The following is a 17,577-nucleotide window of genomic DNA, read 5'->3' on the forward strand; positions in this document are numbered from 1 at the left end:
CGAGAGAGGAGTTGACGGTGTTGACCGCTCCCTCCCACAAGATCTAGAAACTCCGCCCAGCTCCGAAATAATACTCTCCAACGCATTTAGATACAGTACACTCTATACTCCTGGAAGTCGCTCTGCTAAATGAAATAAATGTATCCACTTTGAGTTCAATACAAGCAACATATTTCAATTTTCATTCATTTCATCTCCCCAGTTGATCTATGTGTTTATAATGTGATGTCACTCCCTTCAGACTATCGGTTTTGATGGCCCACCATCTATCCATCTATAGGAGATCCAACAGTTAAATTGCATTTAGCGCAGCAGTTATGTCAGGTTGGTCTCATAGACTAGACATAACATGGTCAACAAAAATCCGGGACACTCAAACTAGTATGTTAAGTTATGTTTGCCATAAAACAGAAGGTTAATGTGGTCCTGTATGGCTCAGTTGGTTGAGTATGGCACTTGCACTGCCAGGGTTGTGTGTTAGATTTCCAGGGTACTTAAAATATATGCATGCATGACTATAGATCGCTTTGCATTAAAGCGTCTGCTAAATGGTATATATTATATTACTTAAGAAGGAGGATGGTTGGTTGGGGTGGCCGTGTTCCAATTTCATCACAGACAACTTTTGCTAATTAGCTACTTTGCAACTACTTTCTACTTTTTTATCTACTTTGCAACTACTTAGCATGTTAGCTAACCATTCCCCTAACCTAACTCCTAACTCTAACCCCTAGCCTAGCTAACGTTAGCCACCTAGCAACCTAGCTAACTTTAGCATCAACAAATTGGAATTCGTAACATATCATACATATTGCAAATTCGTAACATTGTATGAATTATAATTCGGAACATATCATACGAAATGGACGATGGACATCCACAACTTAATAATGCATACCATACCAAACGTTTGAATGTCCCGGATTTTAGTTTACTACGTTATGTCTAACCCTGAGTCCTGAGCTCAGTTTCCCAAAAGCATCTTAAGGCTAAATTCATCGTTAGAACCTTCGTAGGAGCATCGTTAAATCTCTGAACTGTTAAACATAACCATTGTAAGTAAAGTTGCACTTGAAAACGCTCGTTATTTACCGACTGCCTCAGACCACTTGTAGAACAGCTAAGTACTTTTTTTTGCCTTTCCTCATCACTTTATACACAGAATAGCTCCTCTAAACATATAATCAAGCTGTTTATCTGTCTCTCTGTGATGGCCAGTTGAGTTCTATTTGTAGGCTACACTGTCTGTAATTTTTGCCTCAATATATTTCTTGATGTGTAACATGTGCACAATGAAACATATTGTAAGCTTTACAAGGAATTATTCTAAGCATGGTCAGAGAGAGAGAGACAAAGAAACCATGGCTTGTACCATGGCCCATAGCTCATGAGAGAGAGGTTGGTGAGGTCAACACAGAGAAGGCTGAATTCCTAAGACAACACAGGAAATTCTTGAGTACAGTTTATAAGAAGAGTCACTTCGGGGGCTGGCCTACCCTACATTAGCAGAAAAAGTATTTTAATTAACTAAAGGTAAACAAATACGTTTGGTTTACACATTTAGCCATGCAGTGGGGAGACATTTTTACAGTTTTAAAAGCTAATTTCCTGCAATTCTACACATTTGTTGCATTTACTTATGCCATGTTAATATGATATCTGAGTGAGAGTGACTAACAAAATCAATGGGTGCCCTGCGTGCCCGGTCGTTCATTCGGACAGGTTTCTACAAATAAAACATTTTAACTGGACATGGGCTAATTGGAGTGACTGTCAGTGAGTGACATATAACAAGAGGAAAACATCTTATACACAACCAAGTTTAGAAATGACACCTTGTGTATTCTACTATTCTAACTCTCAACAGTAAGTTGATACACCGACTGAGTTAGTCTTTTTTATTAGATCGTCCTCATCTGTAGTGACAGCCATGAGACTACTAGTCTACATTTTTTTCAGGCTATATTTTTGATTTTATGAAAATATATTTACCATAACGCCATGCATTACAAAAATTAACATAGCGAGGGAAGGGTTTTGCAGCCACTGCACAGTTGGATTTTTTTTAGCAAATGGATTTTAACCCTGAAGAACTGTGCTTAGCAGACATTGTTGAGATGGGAGATATGGTGTTGTTGTCAAAGTCTTTCTTCAGCCTTATCATAATTCTATAGCCCGGCCGAGCCTACAGATGAAGTCTGAACTGGACATAGCTAAGGATGGTCTGAGCATGTTAGCCACACCACATTATAGTTGATTATCTGATTTGAGGTCAGTCGCAACATTTTCTTTTGATTGCTGCTACCTCCTCACTGGCCCTGGACATTATAAAGGATATATAGAAAACATGCATGAAAACCATCAGATCAGATTTACACGGTTAGCCTACATTACCTTCATCAACATCCAGTAAGACCTATAGTTGAAGTCGGAAGTTTACATACACTTAGGTTGGAGTCATTAAAACTCGTTTTTCAACCACTTCACAAATTTCTTGTTAACAAACTATAGTTTTGGCAAATTGGTTAGGACATCTACTTTGTGCATGACACAAGTAATTCTTCCAACAATTGTTTTCAGACAGATTATTTCACTTATAATTCACTGCATCACAATTCCAGTGGGTCAGAAATGTACATACACTAAGTTGACTGCGCCTTTAAACAGCTTGGAAAATTCCCGAAAATTATGTCATGGCTTTAGAAGCTTCTGATAGGCTAATTGACATAATTTGAGTCAAATGGAGGTGTACCTGTGGATGTATTTCAAGGCCTACCTTCAAACTCAGTGCCTCTTTGCTTGACATCATGGGAAAATCGAAAGAAATCAGCCAAGACCTCAGAAAAAAAATTGTAGACATCCGCAAGTCTGGTTCATCCTTGGGAGCAATTTCTAAATGCCTGAAAGTACCACGTTCATCTGTACAAACAATAGTACGCAAGTATAAACACCATGGGACCACGCAGCCGTCATATCACTGAGGAAGGAGACGCGTTCTGTCTCCTTCCAAGCAAAGGACCGTGTGAAGATGCTAGAGGAGACAGGTACAAAAGTATCTATATCCACAGTCAAACGAGTCCTATATCGACATAACCTGAAAGGCCACTCAGCAAGGAAGAAGCCACTGCTCCAAAACCGCCATCAAAAATCCAGACTACGGTTTGCAACTGCACATGGGGACAAAGATTGTACTTTTTGGAGAAATGTCCTCTGGTCTGATGAAACAAAAATAGAACTGTTTGGCCATAATGTCCATCGTTATGTTTGGAGGAAAAAGGAGGAGGCTTGCAAGTCGAAGAACACCATCCCAACCGTGAAGCACGGGGGTGGCAGCATCATGTTGTGGGGGTACTTTCTTGCAGGAGGGACTGGTGCACATCACAAAATAGATGGCATCATGAGGAAGGAAAATTATGTGGATATATTGAAGCAACATCTCAAGACATCAGTCAGGAAGTTAAAGCTTGGTCTCAAATGGGTCTTCCATATGGACAATGAGCCCAAGCATATTTCCAAAGTTGTGGCAAAATGGCTTAAGGACAACAAAGTCAAGGTATTGGAGTTGCCATCACAAAGCCCTGACCTCAATCCTATAGAAAACTTGTGGGCAGAACTGAAAAAGCGTGTGCGAGCAAGGAGGCCTACAAACCTGACTCAGTTCTGTCAGGAGGAATGGGCCAAAATTCACCCAACTTATTGTGGGAAGCTTGTGGAAGGCTACCCGAAACGTTTGACCCAAGTTAAACAATTTAAAGGAAATGCTACCAAATACTAATTGAGTGTATGTAAACTTCTGACCCACTGGGAATGTGATGAAAGAAATAAAAACTGAAATAAATCATTTTCTCTACTCTTATTCTGACATTTCACATTCTAAAAATAAATTGGTGATCCTAACTGACCTAAGACAGGGAATTTTTACTATGATTAAATGTCAGGAATTGTGAAAAACTGAGTTTAAATGTATTTGGCTAAGTTGTATGTAAACTTTCAACTTCAACTGTATATGTCCGCTGTGTATTAGTAATAAGCCATTTTATCCAGGTATAGTATTTAGTATTTATTAGGATTCCCATTAGCTGTTGGTAAAGCAGCAGCTACTCTTCCTGGGGTCCACAGAAAACATGAAACATGACATAATACAGAACATTTGTCACAACGTCCACAGAAGGTGGCGCCTCTCCCCGTTCGGGCGGCGCTCGGCGCTCGTCGTCGCCGGCCTACTAGCTGCCACCGATCTCCTTTTCTGTTTCATTTGGTAATGTCTGTTTAGGTTAGCACCTGTTTTGTGTTTATTCATTAGTGGGGTATTTAGTCTGTCTGGTTTGGGTTTGTGCGGGATTATTTTGTGTCGTCTCTACGTAGGTTGGGGGGGATTTGATTTTTCCTCTGCCGTTCCATATTAGGCATTAGGGTTTGCTGGGCTGCGTCCCGACTCTTTTAGGGTTCTATCCTCTGTTGGATTTTTGTACCCTGCCTTGTTTTACGGAACTGTGTGAACTTTGTTCATTAAAACGTGTGGTTCACGTACCTTGGTCTCCTGCGCCTGACTTTACCCCACCTGCATGTTAGAGTCAGTCTGACAACATTAATAGAGAAGAACAGCTCAATCAGGTGATTGTGGAGGCCAGGTCATCTAATGCAGCAATCCATCACTCTCCTTCTTGGTCAAATAACCCTTACACAGGCTGGAGGTGTGTTGGGTCATTGTCCTGTTGAAAAACAAATGATAGTCCCACTAAGCATGAGGTGGCAGGTGATTGGGCCAGTAACCGAAAGGTTGCTGGATTCAATCCCTGAGCTGACAAAGTAAAAATCTGTTGTTCTGTCCCTGAACAAGACAGTTAACCGGTAGGCCGTTATTGTAAATAAGAATTTGTTCTTAACTGACTTGCCTAGTTAAATAAAATAAATACAAATAAAAAAGCACATGACGTATTGACGTATTGCTGCAGCATGCTGTCGTAGCCATGCTGGTTAAGTGTGCCTTGAATTCGAAATAAAATCACTGACAGTGTCACCAGCACTGTCCTCCTCCATGCTTCATGGTGGGAACCACACATGCAGAGATAATCCGTTCATCTACTCTACGTCTCACAAAGACAAAAATCTCAAATTTGGACTCATCAGACCAAAGGACAGATTTCCATTGGTCTAATGTCCATTGCTTGTGTTTCTTGGCCCAAGCAAGTCTCTTATTATTATTGGTGTCCTTTAGTAGTGGTTTCTTTGCAGCATTTTGACCATGAAGACCTGATTCACGTAGTCTTCTCTGAACAGTTGATGTTGAAATGTGTTTGTTACTTGAACTCTGTGAAGCATTTATTTGGGCTGCAATTTCTGAGGCTGGTAACTCTAATGAACTTATCCTCTGCAGCAGAGGTAACTGAGTCTTCCTTTCCTGTGGTGGTCCTCATGAGAGCCAGTTTCATCATAGCGCTTGATGGTTTTTGCGACTGCACTTGAAGAAACTTTCAAAGTTCTTGAACTGTTCCATATTGACTGACCTTCATGTCTTGAAGTAATGATGGACTGTCGTTTCTCCTTGTTTATTTGAGCTGTACTTGCCATAATATGGACTTGGTCTTTTACCAAATGGGGCTATCTTCTGTATACCCCCCTACCTTGTCACAACACTACTGATTGGCTCAAACACATTATGAAGGAAAGAAATTCCACCATTTATTTTTTAACAAGGTGCACCTGTTAATTGAAATGCATTCCAGGTGACTACCTCATGAAGCTGGTAGAGAGAATACCAAGAGTGTGCAAATCTGTCATCAAGGCAAAGGGTAGCTACTTTGAAGAATCTCAAATCTCAAATATATTTTTATTTGTTTAACACTTCTTTGGTTACTACATGATTCCATATGTGTTATTTCATAGTTATGATGTCTTCACTATTTTTCTACAATGTAGAAAATAGTAAAAATAAAGAAAAACCCTTGAATGAGTAGGTGTGTCCAAACCTTTGACTGGTACTGTACATGTACATAGGTCTACAATTTAATTAAGTCAGATAGGGGAGAGGCGTGAGGTGAGTTTTCTTTTTTTTTATTCGTTTTTTTTGTAGCGAATTTAGCTTTTTGCTTGAGTAATTTGAGATGGAAGGGAGCTCCATGTGGCAAGCGATCATGGCTCTATACAGTATAAAACTGTACATTGCCTTGAATTCGTTCGAGATTTGGGTACTGTGAAGAGACCCCTGTTGGCATGTCTGGTGTGGTAATTATGTGTGTCAGAGCTATTTTGCGTACAGAGTGACAGTGCCATGCTTGTTATGAGGTCTGCCTGTATTTTTACTGCTTTACCATCGCAAGTCAAGTTGTTCGTCCTCTCTACTCAAACACACAGGATATACTGGTGTTCTAAGTCAAACATTGTAAAAACACATTATGACTGATCACAGTTGTAAAGGTGTACCATACCCTCGAACACCGTGTTTATTGTACTTCAGTTCTGTTTCTCCCAGTTCCTGGTTAGTGGTTCCTCCCATTGAGGGCAATTGGAATGGTCGCATCTCCTGGAGACAATGTAACGTGACTTGCTTAGGGACGTGTTGCTTTGTTCTAGGAAAAAACTAGGTAACACTTAAAAGCATTTTGTTTTATTATACGATTATTTTAACAATGAGTCATGCTGAGACCAAGGTCTCTTTTACAGATGAACCCATCAATACACTTCAATACACACAATTCACATTAAACCATTTATAAATATTTCATTATTTGTAAACATTTATAAACATTAAGGAAAGGGGATACCTAGTCAGTTGCCAACTGAATTCATTCAAACGAAATGTGTCTTCCGTTTTTAACTTTACCCCTCTGAAACATTATAAGCAAACTAGGACCAGAATTATAAGCAAACCAAGACCAGCTCATCATCAAGTATTGAGAATGGATGACCCAGGAAATTGCTAACCTTGAAATATATTTGATCATTCAACAATGATGGGGTGGTTTCTCCTCAAACTCATTTCCATATCACATATGTGCTATCCAATTAGTCCTAGTGGTGCATTTCTCCCGCTCCTATACATGTCCCTGGCCTCCACCTATAAGCTACATGCAGTACGGTATTATAGCGGCGCATTTATCCCGCTCCTCCTATACATTAATGTACAGATGTAGAATGTTAATTAGAGCCAGTTTGCTACAGCAGGAAATTAATCCTGCAGCAACAGGAAGTGTGAATATTCTAGTGGTGCTATATAATTGGTGCTTGACCCTAAATGAAGACAGGATATCATAATGGAAGATGGATATCCACCCAGTTTCACCCATAACTTAAAATATATCTTCTTGTTTTTTTTTACCCCCTTTCTCTCCTCAAGTTCGTGATATCCAATTGCAATCTAATTACGAGCTTTTCTCATCACTGCAACGGGTTCGGGAGAGGCGAAAGTCAAGTCATGCGTCCTCTGAAACATGACCCACCAAGCCGCGCTTCTTAACACCCACCCGCTTAACCCGGAAGCCAGCCGCACCAATGTGTCGGAGGAAACACCGTCCAACTGACTACCGAGGTCAGCCTGCAGGTGCCCGGCCCACCACAGGGAGTCACTAGAGCGCGGTGAGCCAAGTAAAGGCCCCCGGCCAAACACTCCCCTAACCCGGACGACGTTGAGCCAATTATGCGCCACCTTGTGAGACTCCCGGTCACGACCGGTTGTGAGGCCTAAACTGTACCTTTCAAAGAAAGCTCTGGAAAGATTTCTCTCTCTGGGGGTGAGAAACAAAAAATCACTGCAGTTCACGTATCCCTTATCCCTGAGAACTGCCAGTTTCCTTGTAATATTAGTGTTTGAGCAAGAGAAACCAGGTTTTCCCTCATCCCTGACACTTGCCCAGGATACTGTCATTACTTACTGAGAGACAAACCGTTTTTCTAACTGGAATGCAGAAAAGGGAATATGAAGAGACATGATTTGCATACACAGAGGTATTATAATGTCTGAATGACTTTGGATTAAAATCCTATACTTTACAAATACTGTTATGGTGGTGATATGTTCTAATTATAAAAATAAGAAAAAAAATATTTGTATAATATAACATCTGGTGCCAAATTAAACACACACACACACACACACACACACACACACACACACACACACACACACACACACACACACACACACACACACACACACACACACACACACACATACACACACACAATTATGTATTGGCAGCATGATTGCCCTGTACAGAAGGTACTCTGCCTACCCAGCAAACCAGAAAAATTCCCAGAACATTAGCTAACATTACCATTAAGTTCTAGTTAGGGTTTTATCTAACATTAGGATGATAACATCCTCAAAACATTCAAATAATGTTTTTGATAACAACATTTAAAAAAAAAAAAGAAATATCATTGGAATGGTCTTCTAACATTCACAAAAATGTTGTGCACAACACCTGTAACAACCACCACAGACTATAGGTTCTTATTAGGTGACCAGGCAATGTAATAATGCAATGTTTTCTGGGAATCTTTTTGGTACATCAGGCAAGTGTTTTTTTACAAACATTGTATAGTCATCAGTACAACTGGACAGTTTTTTGTGTTATTAGAACTTTTGGGGCAACCTAATTAATTGTTCTGGGAATGTTCACAGCACCAATTTTGGTTTGCTGGGTAGGTACACACAGTTCACTTCAGTCAACTGGGTCCCAGAGGGGCTTGTACTGACAGCAGTACACACACACACACACACACACACACACACACACACACCCACACACACACACACACACACACACACACACACACACACACACACACACACACACACACACACACACACACACACACACACACACACACACACACACAAGCTCTCATTCCCGTTTCTCCTGTTGGAGGAATGCTATGCAATGTGCATCCTCTCTGATCCCTCTAATCCTTGTGAGATTGAGCTCTATGCCTCTGCATCAGCAGCATGCCAGGGCAAGGCCACTCCAGCTGTTTGCTGTTTCACACTGGCTACGTCCCAAATGGCATCATATTCCCTATATAGTGCACTACATTTGACCAGTTCCCATAGGGAGGTATGTTGGGAATAGGTTGCCATTAGGGACGCAGTCCATCCCTTTTTAGTGTGGTCCACTTTGACACTTAGCTCCTCTCTCTTCTAGAACACTGAGATGGGTGACGAAACGAGCCATTACCCGGCAACAGCAGGATCGGTTGCATGCTTCATGGGGCAGATGTGATGTAGAGCTCCACACCAACCAAGGACATAGAGATTATGACGGCTGGTTGATATGCCTGGATAACCTTTTCTACTGACCAATCTCCTCTGCAATAATACTCTAAGAATACCCTGATGATTCAGAAGTTCCCTCCATTCTATTCTATTCTATTCTATTCTGTCATCAACTATTTATGTATGTCTGTAATTCCAAACTAAAAGCCTCCAACTCTGTATGTCCCTTAGCCAATGGGTAAGAGCTACATATGTCTGTCTATAAAGACTAGACCGCTGGGATCTGAAAACAATGGCTTGAAGACAGATCATATAGAGATCATAAATAATAATCTTCATATCTTGACTGTATTTTCTGGGTTTATGGTGGCTCTTAAAGGTATCATGGTATGAGAGAAGAGAATACACACCATAAACTAAACGAGCAGCTCATAAAATCATACAGTACATTTCCTGTCAGATGGCATTTGGTTGTTTGGGGAGATCTGGGAAATCTCTTTACCCCTCCCGATTCAACCTCTACTTAGAAGCAATAACATTATATAATAGCCCCATCTGGTCCACAGATTGATTTAAAACACTCATTGTGTGTCATGTTATATTCCTTTGCAAATGATGGGTACAGTAAATATTAAACAGGCTACACATACAAATGCGTTTTCCCAAGGCCGATCTCGCTCACCTGGATATGCAGACTACAGATGGGTAGCTACTAAATTATGAGCGGTTTCGCCTTGAGGTGTGTGAGAGTGAAGCAGATTAGTGTGTTGTGCGAGTTCACCCAGTATTAAGGTGCATTCACGTGGATGGCTAGTCATTCAGAGGTTATGAACGGTGCAGTTGCCATCCTGCCAGCTTATTTACTCACTGAAACAATGGTAGTTTACATACACATGATATGTACAGTTCCTAATGCTCTCTTGCAATGACTGTTGTGTCCATGTCTTCAGTGCTATGTGTGAGTTGCTGAGACAGCAGGGGCTGTGATGCTTTGAGGACATCTAGTGGTATTACAGTGATAGTGGCAAATTGAGATTAAAGTGACCACTTTATGAAAAAAGGTCTCAGACAAATGTAAATGACAGTTATATCAACCCAAATCAAGCTCTAATCTTAATGTTCAAATCAACATTTAAAGTGAGAATAAAACCTGCCTTGTCTGCAAATACATACTATACTGCTTGACCTTGGAGAGAAAATGGTCAAAGGATTACTATAAACATAATAATTTCTTAGATAGGATACCGTTTTTAATATAATGGATTAGTTTGAGCCATACAGTTTATTGGAAAATACAAAAGGAATAGAATCAAATAGAAAAATTAAACTATATTCTATTATCAATTTTCTTAAAACCAGAAATGCATCCTCTGCCTTACACACACACGCAGGCACAGCATCCCTGGAGAAAGGTACCTGTGATCATTGACCAACAGCCCTCTGTCGCTAGTCCTACATTTCAATAGTTTGTTGATGAAACAGATATAGATAGCTACAGTAGCTCAAACCAGACACAAAAGAAAATCTGTCTTCTGCCTCCACATATAGTGAATGCCTAGCTACCTGGTATGCGCCAAAGTCTAACCCCAAGATGGCGCTATATGACAAGCAGAACTGCTCAGTCTGGCAAAGCAACGTTTCAGGAACCTGCACAACCTGAAACAATAAGACAGTTTTAGGACGCCCTAGCACCTTTTTTTTTTTTATTGTCCAGTTTGCTTTTTCAGTAGTTCTATAACCCGTGTGGTTCATTTTTCTTTACTCACTCGAAGTCAGCTGTCACCAACGTTTTTTGGACAAAACCGAAAGATATTTAGCTTTGAGTTGAACTGGAAGAGAAGCAACTGGAGTCTCTGAATTCTCAACCAAAACCGAAATACTGTAATGTTAGTGGCCCCCTTTCCACATTTATTATTATTTTTGACCAAACATAACATCACACTGGAGAGGATTACAACAACAAAAAAAAACGGCATTATTTGCTTGTGCCAATGAAGGATTCGATCTATCAACAGAGGAACCCACACATTCATTGAGGAGGGGACACTTTGCTATTGTTCAGGCTAGCCAGCTAGCTGTGTGTTTTTTTGTGTTAGCTCCTCAGGCTATATGGCTACGAATTTTGAACCCATACATGGCCTCTCCGAAGATGAAGTAAGTGAATATCTCATATTTCGATGTGTAGATGTTTTAGTAAACTATCTGTATGGCGAACTAACGATGTCCAAGCTAGCTAGCTAGCTAGCTAACGTTACAATGTGTCGTTCCGCTCCAACAGGAATGTTAGCCATCTTTAGTAGCTAGTGGAGGCCAGTTGCTCAGCTGTTATGATAGCTAGCTAGCTAGCTAGCTAGCTAGTTTCCTCGATAATACTTATTCCAATTTGAGGTATGTACGTAACGTTAGCTGGATAAGATGAACTAACGTTAACGTTAGTTAGATTAAAAAAACAACTATTTGAGTAGCCCTGCACTGTGTTAACGTTACGCTTTCTTACTCAGTCGCACGTTTTTCCTACAGAAACATATACTGTCACTGTACATGGTTTTAAGTTGCAGCCGACAGTTAAACACAATTTGGCGAAGATAAACATTAACTAGCTAGTTATGGCATTTTTACTACAAGCTAGTTAACGTTACCTAACTGACGTTATAGTGACAATCACTACTGTTGGCTACAGTGTCTGTCAATCAGTGTAACGTTAACGTCTAATTTGAAATCCAATTTAAAAACACACAAAAAAAAACATCTGAGCTCTAACCCCTATAAATGTGTGTATCAATGTAACATGTTTGTAATTATTTCTCGCTCATATGAAAGATAACCGTACCGCAAGCGATGCGTGTTAATGTTCAGCTTGAGCTCTTTAACAAAGCCCTGTACAGAATACGCCTTCGTCCAAATGACTCTTATGTGTGATGTAATGGAATTGAGTCCTGATCAAGGGCTGAATCTGACTGTCTTCAATGACCATTTTATAAAGGACATTATGTTGACCATTGACAAGTGATTTCACTCCCAAGTAGATTCTAATGGCAGTGACTTAACACTTCTTGTGTGTGTGTGTGTGTGTTTCCCTTGATTTCCACATTACACTCCCATGAAGTTGGACACCAATTAAACATTGAGGATGTAGTTAAAATGATCTGGCCTCATACTGTAATTAAAACACCTCTGCAGTAAATGGTTTCCAGAGGCAGCACTTTTGGGACGACCCAGTTTTAAACCGCTAAAAACAGCAACGCTTTGTGTTTCAATCTGCCTGCTATTCTCGTAACATTCCTTTAGAGATGAAGAGCAGAGGACGAGGAGTTCCTTCACTGCCTTTCTCTGTGTAAGCAATGCCAATGTTGGGGGCGAATACTTTCTCAATGTGCATGAAAGTTTTAGTGTCTAGGGCTTATAGGCATCTCATTAATATTCTATGCACAATAAGGCTATAGGTCACAGTTGCTGCTAATAATGGAATTCATTATTTGTGCGCATCGAAAACAGTAAGTGGTGTGACTGACTTGTGTCGGAATTCAGAACCCTGGTACCAGGGAGACTCTTAAGTATTTGGAGTCATGACAGTCTTCAGGAAAAGGTGGGCATAATTATTCATTCCTCACATAGGGCTACTTGGAACAGCTGGGTAAGCCGCCTGGGCTGTTACAAGCTTATTGTCCCCCACATTCCCATTCCCACCCCCACCCATTGCTAGCACTTATCATAATTAGTGACATTGTTTGTTTTCAGCTATTATGTATATGACGGTGTAAACATTAGCTCACAGAGTGTCATTGATTTTGTTTAGACGTTAGGCATCACAACTTGCATTGTAGTTAAAAAAAAAAAAAAAAAAAGAAGGAAAAAAAGAGACTAAAGTGTATGGGAGACGGCTGGGGTGGCAGGCTGGGGTGGCAGGCTGGGGTGGCAGGCTGGCTGGCTGGCTGGGGTGGCAGGCTGGGGTGGCAGGCTGGGGTGTCAGGCTGGGGTGGCAGGCTGGCTGGGGTGGCAGGCTGGCTGGCTGGCTGGGGTGGCAGGCTGGGGTGGCAGGCTGGGATGTCAGGCTGGGGTGGCAGGCTGGGGTGGCAGGCAGGCTGGCTGGCTGGGGTGGCAGGCAGGCTGGCTGGCTGGGGTGGCAGGCTGGGGTGGCAGGCTGGGATGTCAGGCTGGGGTGGCAGGCTGGGGTGGCAGGCTGGGGTGGCAGGCAGGCTGGCTGGCTGGGGTGTCAGGCTGGGATGTCAGGCTGGGGTGTCAGGCAGGCTGGCTGGCTGGGGTGTCAGGCTGGGATGTCAGGCTGGGGTGTCAGGCAGGCTGGCTGGCTGGGGTGTCAGGCAGGCTGGCTGGCTGGGGTGTCAGGCTGGGGTGGCAGGCTGGGGTGGCAGGCAGGGGTGGCAGGCTGGCTGGGGTGGCAGGCAGGGGTGGCAGGCTGGCTGGGGTGGCAGGCAGGGGTGGCAGGCTGGCTGGGGTGGCAGGCAGGGGTGGCAGGCTGGCTGGGGTGGCAGGCAGGCTGGCTGGCTGGGGTGGCAGGCTGGGGTGGCAGGCAGGGGTGGCAGGCAGGGGTGGCAGGCTGGCTGGGGTGGCAGGCTGGCTGGGGTGGCAGGCAGGGGTGGCAGGCTGGCTGGGGTGGCAGGCAGGCTGGCTGGCTGGGGTGGCAGGCAGGCAGGCTGGATGGGCTGGGGTGGCAGGCAGGCAGGCTGGATGGGCTGGGGTGGCAGGCAGGCAGGCTGGATGGGCTGGGGTGGCAGGCAGGCTGGCTGGATGGGCTGGGGTGGCAGGCAGGCTGGCTGGCTGGGCTGGGGTGGCAGGCAGGCAGGCTGGCTGGGCTGGGGTGGCAGGCTGGCTGGCTGGGCTGGGGTGGCAGGCAGGCAGGCTGGCTGGGCTGGGGTGGCAGGCAGGCTGGCTGGCTGGGCTGGGGTGTCAGGCAGGCTGGCTGGCTGGCTGGGGTGGCAGGCAGGCTGGCTGGGCTGGGGTGGCAGGCAGGCAGGCTGGCTGGGCTGAGGTGGCAGGCAGGCAGGCTGGCTGGGGTGGCAGGCTGGCTGGGGTGGCAGGCAGGCAGGCTGGCTGGCTGGGGTGGCAGGCAGGCAGGCTGGCTTGGGTGGCAGGCAGGCAGGCTGGCTGGGATGGCAGGCAGACATGCTGGCAGGCTGGCTGGGGTGGCAGGAAGGGTGGTAGGCAGGCTGGCTGGCTGGGGTGGTAGGCAGGCAGGCTGGCTGGCTGGGGTGGCAGGCAGACATGCTGGCAGGCTGGCTGGGGTGGCAGGAAGGGTGGTAGGCAGGCTGGCTGGCTGGGGTGGTAGGCAGGCTGGCTGGCTGGGGTGGTAGGCTGGCAGGCTGGCTGGGGTGGTAGGCTGGCAGGCTGGCTGGGGTGGTAGGCTGGCAGGCTGGCTGGGGTGGTAGGCTGGCAGGCTGGCTGGGGTGGTAGGTGGGGTGGCAGGCTGGCTGGGGGTGGTAGGTGGGGTGGCAGGCACGATGGCAGGCTGGCTGGGGTGGCAGGCAGACACGCTGGCAGACTGGCTGGGGTGGCTGGCTGGGGTGGCTGGCAGGCAGGCTGGCTGGGGTGGCTGGCAGGCAGGCTGGCTGGGGTGGCTCCCTTCCTTCCTGAAGAGACTCATGCTACAGAGCTGGGGGGCGATTTTTTTTTTCTCTCTTCCAGAATCGGTACAGAAAAGGTTTCGGGCGGACTAAAAACACAGTTGTGCATTAGGCCTATTTGTTTATCAAATTAACTTACATTTACCTGTAGTTAAAAAAAAAAAACTGTAACCAGGTAAGTTAATAGAGAATGAGAACATTAATGTTGAACAACAACTTGAGTAGGTAATCTGTTTGACATAGCTAATGCAATGAATGATTGTATTAAACCAGGCTATTCATTTTGAAGGATGAGGATGAAAATTGGGCCAGGACACAGTGTTGACTAGGCCTAACTCTTACAACAACAGAAATAGTTCCTGTCCTGGGGCATTTAGGTACTCCTAGAATAGAGGGAGAAGCCCTCCAGCTCCGACACTACTCCAACAATAACCTAACAACCTGATCAACGTCAGCAAGGCAAAGGAGCTGATCGTGGACTACAGGAAATGGAGGGCAGGCACACACCCATCGACATCGATGGGGCTGTAGTGGAGCGGGTCGACATAACCTAAGGAATTAACGTGGTCCCCACACACACAACTGTAGGGCATGACGGAGCCTCTTCTTCCTCAGGAGGCTGAAAAGATTTGGCATGGACCCTCATATCCTCAAAAAGTTATACAGCTGCACCATCGAGAGCATCTTGACTGGCTGCATCACCGCTTGGTACAGCAACTGAAAGGCACAAGGCGCTACAGAGGGGTGCGATTATGGCCCAGTACATCACTGGAGCCGAGCTCACTGCCATCCAGGACCTCTATAGCTGGCGGTGTCAGAGGAAGGCCCCAAAAAATGTCAGACTTCAGCCACCCAAGTCATAGACTGTTCTCTCTGCTACTACCAGGCAGGTGGTACCAGTGCACAAAGTCTGGAACCAACAGGACCCTGAACAGCTTCTACCCCCAAGCCATCAGACTGCTAAATAGCTAATCAAATGGCTACCCGGACTACAAACCTTTTTTCGTTTTGTCATTATGGGGTGTTGTGTGTAGATTGAGGAAAAACATTTTAGAATAAGGCAGTAACGTAACATAAAGTGGCCCCCAAAAAATAGGGGTCTGAATACTTCCCGACAGCACTGTACACTACATGACAAAAAGTATGTGGACACCTACTTGTCAAACATCTCATTCTAAAATCATGGACATTAATATGGAGTTTGTCCCCACCCTTTGCTGCTGTAACAGCCTCCACTCTGCTGGGAAGGCTTTCCACTAGATGTTGGAACATGCTGCTGGGACTTGCTTCTGTTCAGCTTCGAGCATTAGTGAGGTCGGGCAATGATGTTGGGTGATTAGGTCTGGCTCGCAGTCGGCGTTCCAATTCATCCCAAAGGTGTTTGATGGGGTTGAGGTCAGGGCTCTGTGCAGGCCAGTCAAGTTCTTCCACACCGATCTCGACAAACCATTTCTGTATGGGCCTCACTTTGTGCACGGGGGCATTGTCATGCTGAAACAGGAAAGGGCCTTCCCCAAACTGTTGCCACAAAATTGGAAGCACAGAATCGTCTAGAATGTCATTGTATGCTGTAGCATTAAGATTTCCCTTCACTGGAACTAAGGGGCCTAGCCCGAACCATGAAAAACAGCCCCAGACCATTATTCCTCCTCCACCAAACTTTACAGCTGGCTCTATGCATTCGGGCAGGTAGCTTTCTTACACCTCTCCATACAACGCTTACTATTGCACATGGTGATCTTAGACTTGTGTGTGGTTGCTTAGCCATGGAAACCCATTTCATGAAGCTCCCAACGAACAGATCTTGTGCTAACGTTGCTTCCAGAGGCAGTTTGTAACTCGGTAGTGAGTGTTGCAACTGTGGACAGACAATTTTTATGCGCTTCAGCACTTGGGAGTCCTGTTCTGTGAGCTTGTGTTGCTTACCACTTCTCAGCTGAGCCGTTGTTGCTCCTAGACATTTCCACTTCTAAATAACAGCATTTACAGTTGACTGGAGCAGCTCTAGCAGGGCAGAAATTTAACAAGCTGACTTGTTGGAAAGGTGGCATCCTGTGACGGTGCCACATTGAAAGTCACTGAGCTCTTCAGTAAGGCCATTCTACTGACAATGTTTGTCTATGGAGATTGCATGGCTGTGTGCTCGATTTTATACACCTGTCAGCAACGAGTGTGGCTGAAATAGCCGAATCCACTAATTTCAAGGGGTGCCCACATACTTTTGTGTATGTATTTATGTATGTGTAGCTACCTCAATTATCTCGTACCCCAGCACACCGACTTGGCTATATAAAAGGGAGTACATGTACCAAGTCGATGTGCTGGGGTACAAGGTAATAACATGGCTATATAAAAGGGAGTACATGTACCATGTTATTACCTTGTACCCCAGCACATCGACTTGGTACATGTACTCCCTGTATATAGCCATGTTATTACCTTGTACCAAGTCGATGTGCTGGGGTACATGTACTCCCTGTATATAGCCATGTTATTACCTCGTACCTCAGCACATCGACTTGGTACATGTACTCCCTGTATATAACCATGTTATTAGCTCGTAACCCAACACACAGATTCAGCACTGCTTCTCCCTGTATATAGCCATTTTATTGCCTCGTACCCCAGCACGTAGACTCAGTACTGGTACTTCCTGTATATAGCCATGTTATTTTCTACTTCCTGTATATAGAAATGTTATTTTCTACTTCCTGTATATTTAATTTAAAAAAACATTGTACCTTTTTTATTTAGCTAGGCTAGTCAGTTAAGAACACATTCTTA

The 17,577-nt window shown here is 44.3% G+C and overlaps 1 protein-coding gene across 3 annotated transcripts in view; it reads left to right on the forward strand.

Annotated features, from left to right (window-relative positions):
* The first annotated feature begins 10,845 nt into the window (after nt 1-10,845).
* The window catches only part of nedd4l (NEDD4 like E3 ubiquitin protein ligase), a 109,544-nt gene continuing 102,812 nt past the window's right edge, over nt 10,846-17,577 (forward strand). For all 3 annotated transcript variants that reach the window (XM_029692374.1, XM_029692375.1, XM_029692376.1), the window contains exon 1: nt 10,846-11,368. In XM_029692374.1, coding sequence (XP_029548234.1) covers nt 11,324-11,368 — 45 coding nt within the window. In that variant the 5' untranslated portion in view covers nt 10,846-11,323. The remainder of the gene's footprint in view (nt 11,369-17,577) is intronic.

Source organism: Salmo trutta, chromosome 15, assembly GCF_901001165.1.
Source record: "Salmo trutta chromosome 15, fSalTru1.1, whole genome shotgun sequence".
NCBI classification, from domain to species: Eukaryota; Metazoa; Chordata; class Actinopteri; order Salmoniformes; family Salmonidae; genus Salmo; species Salmo trutta.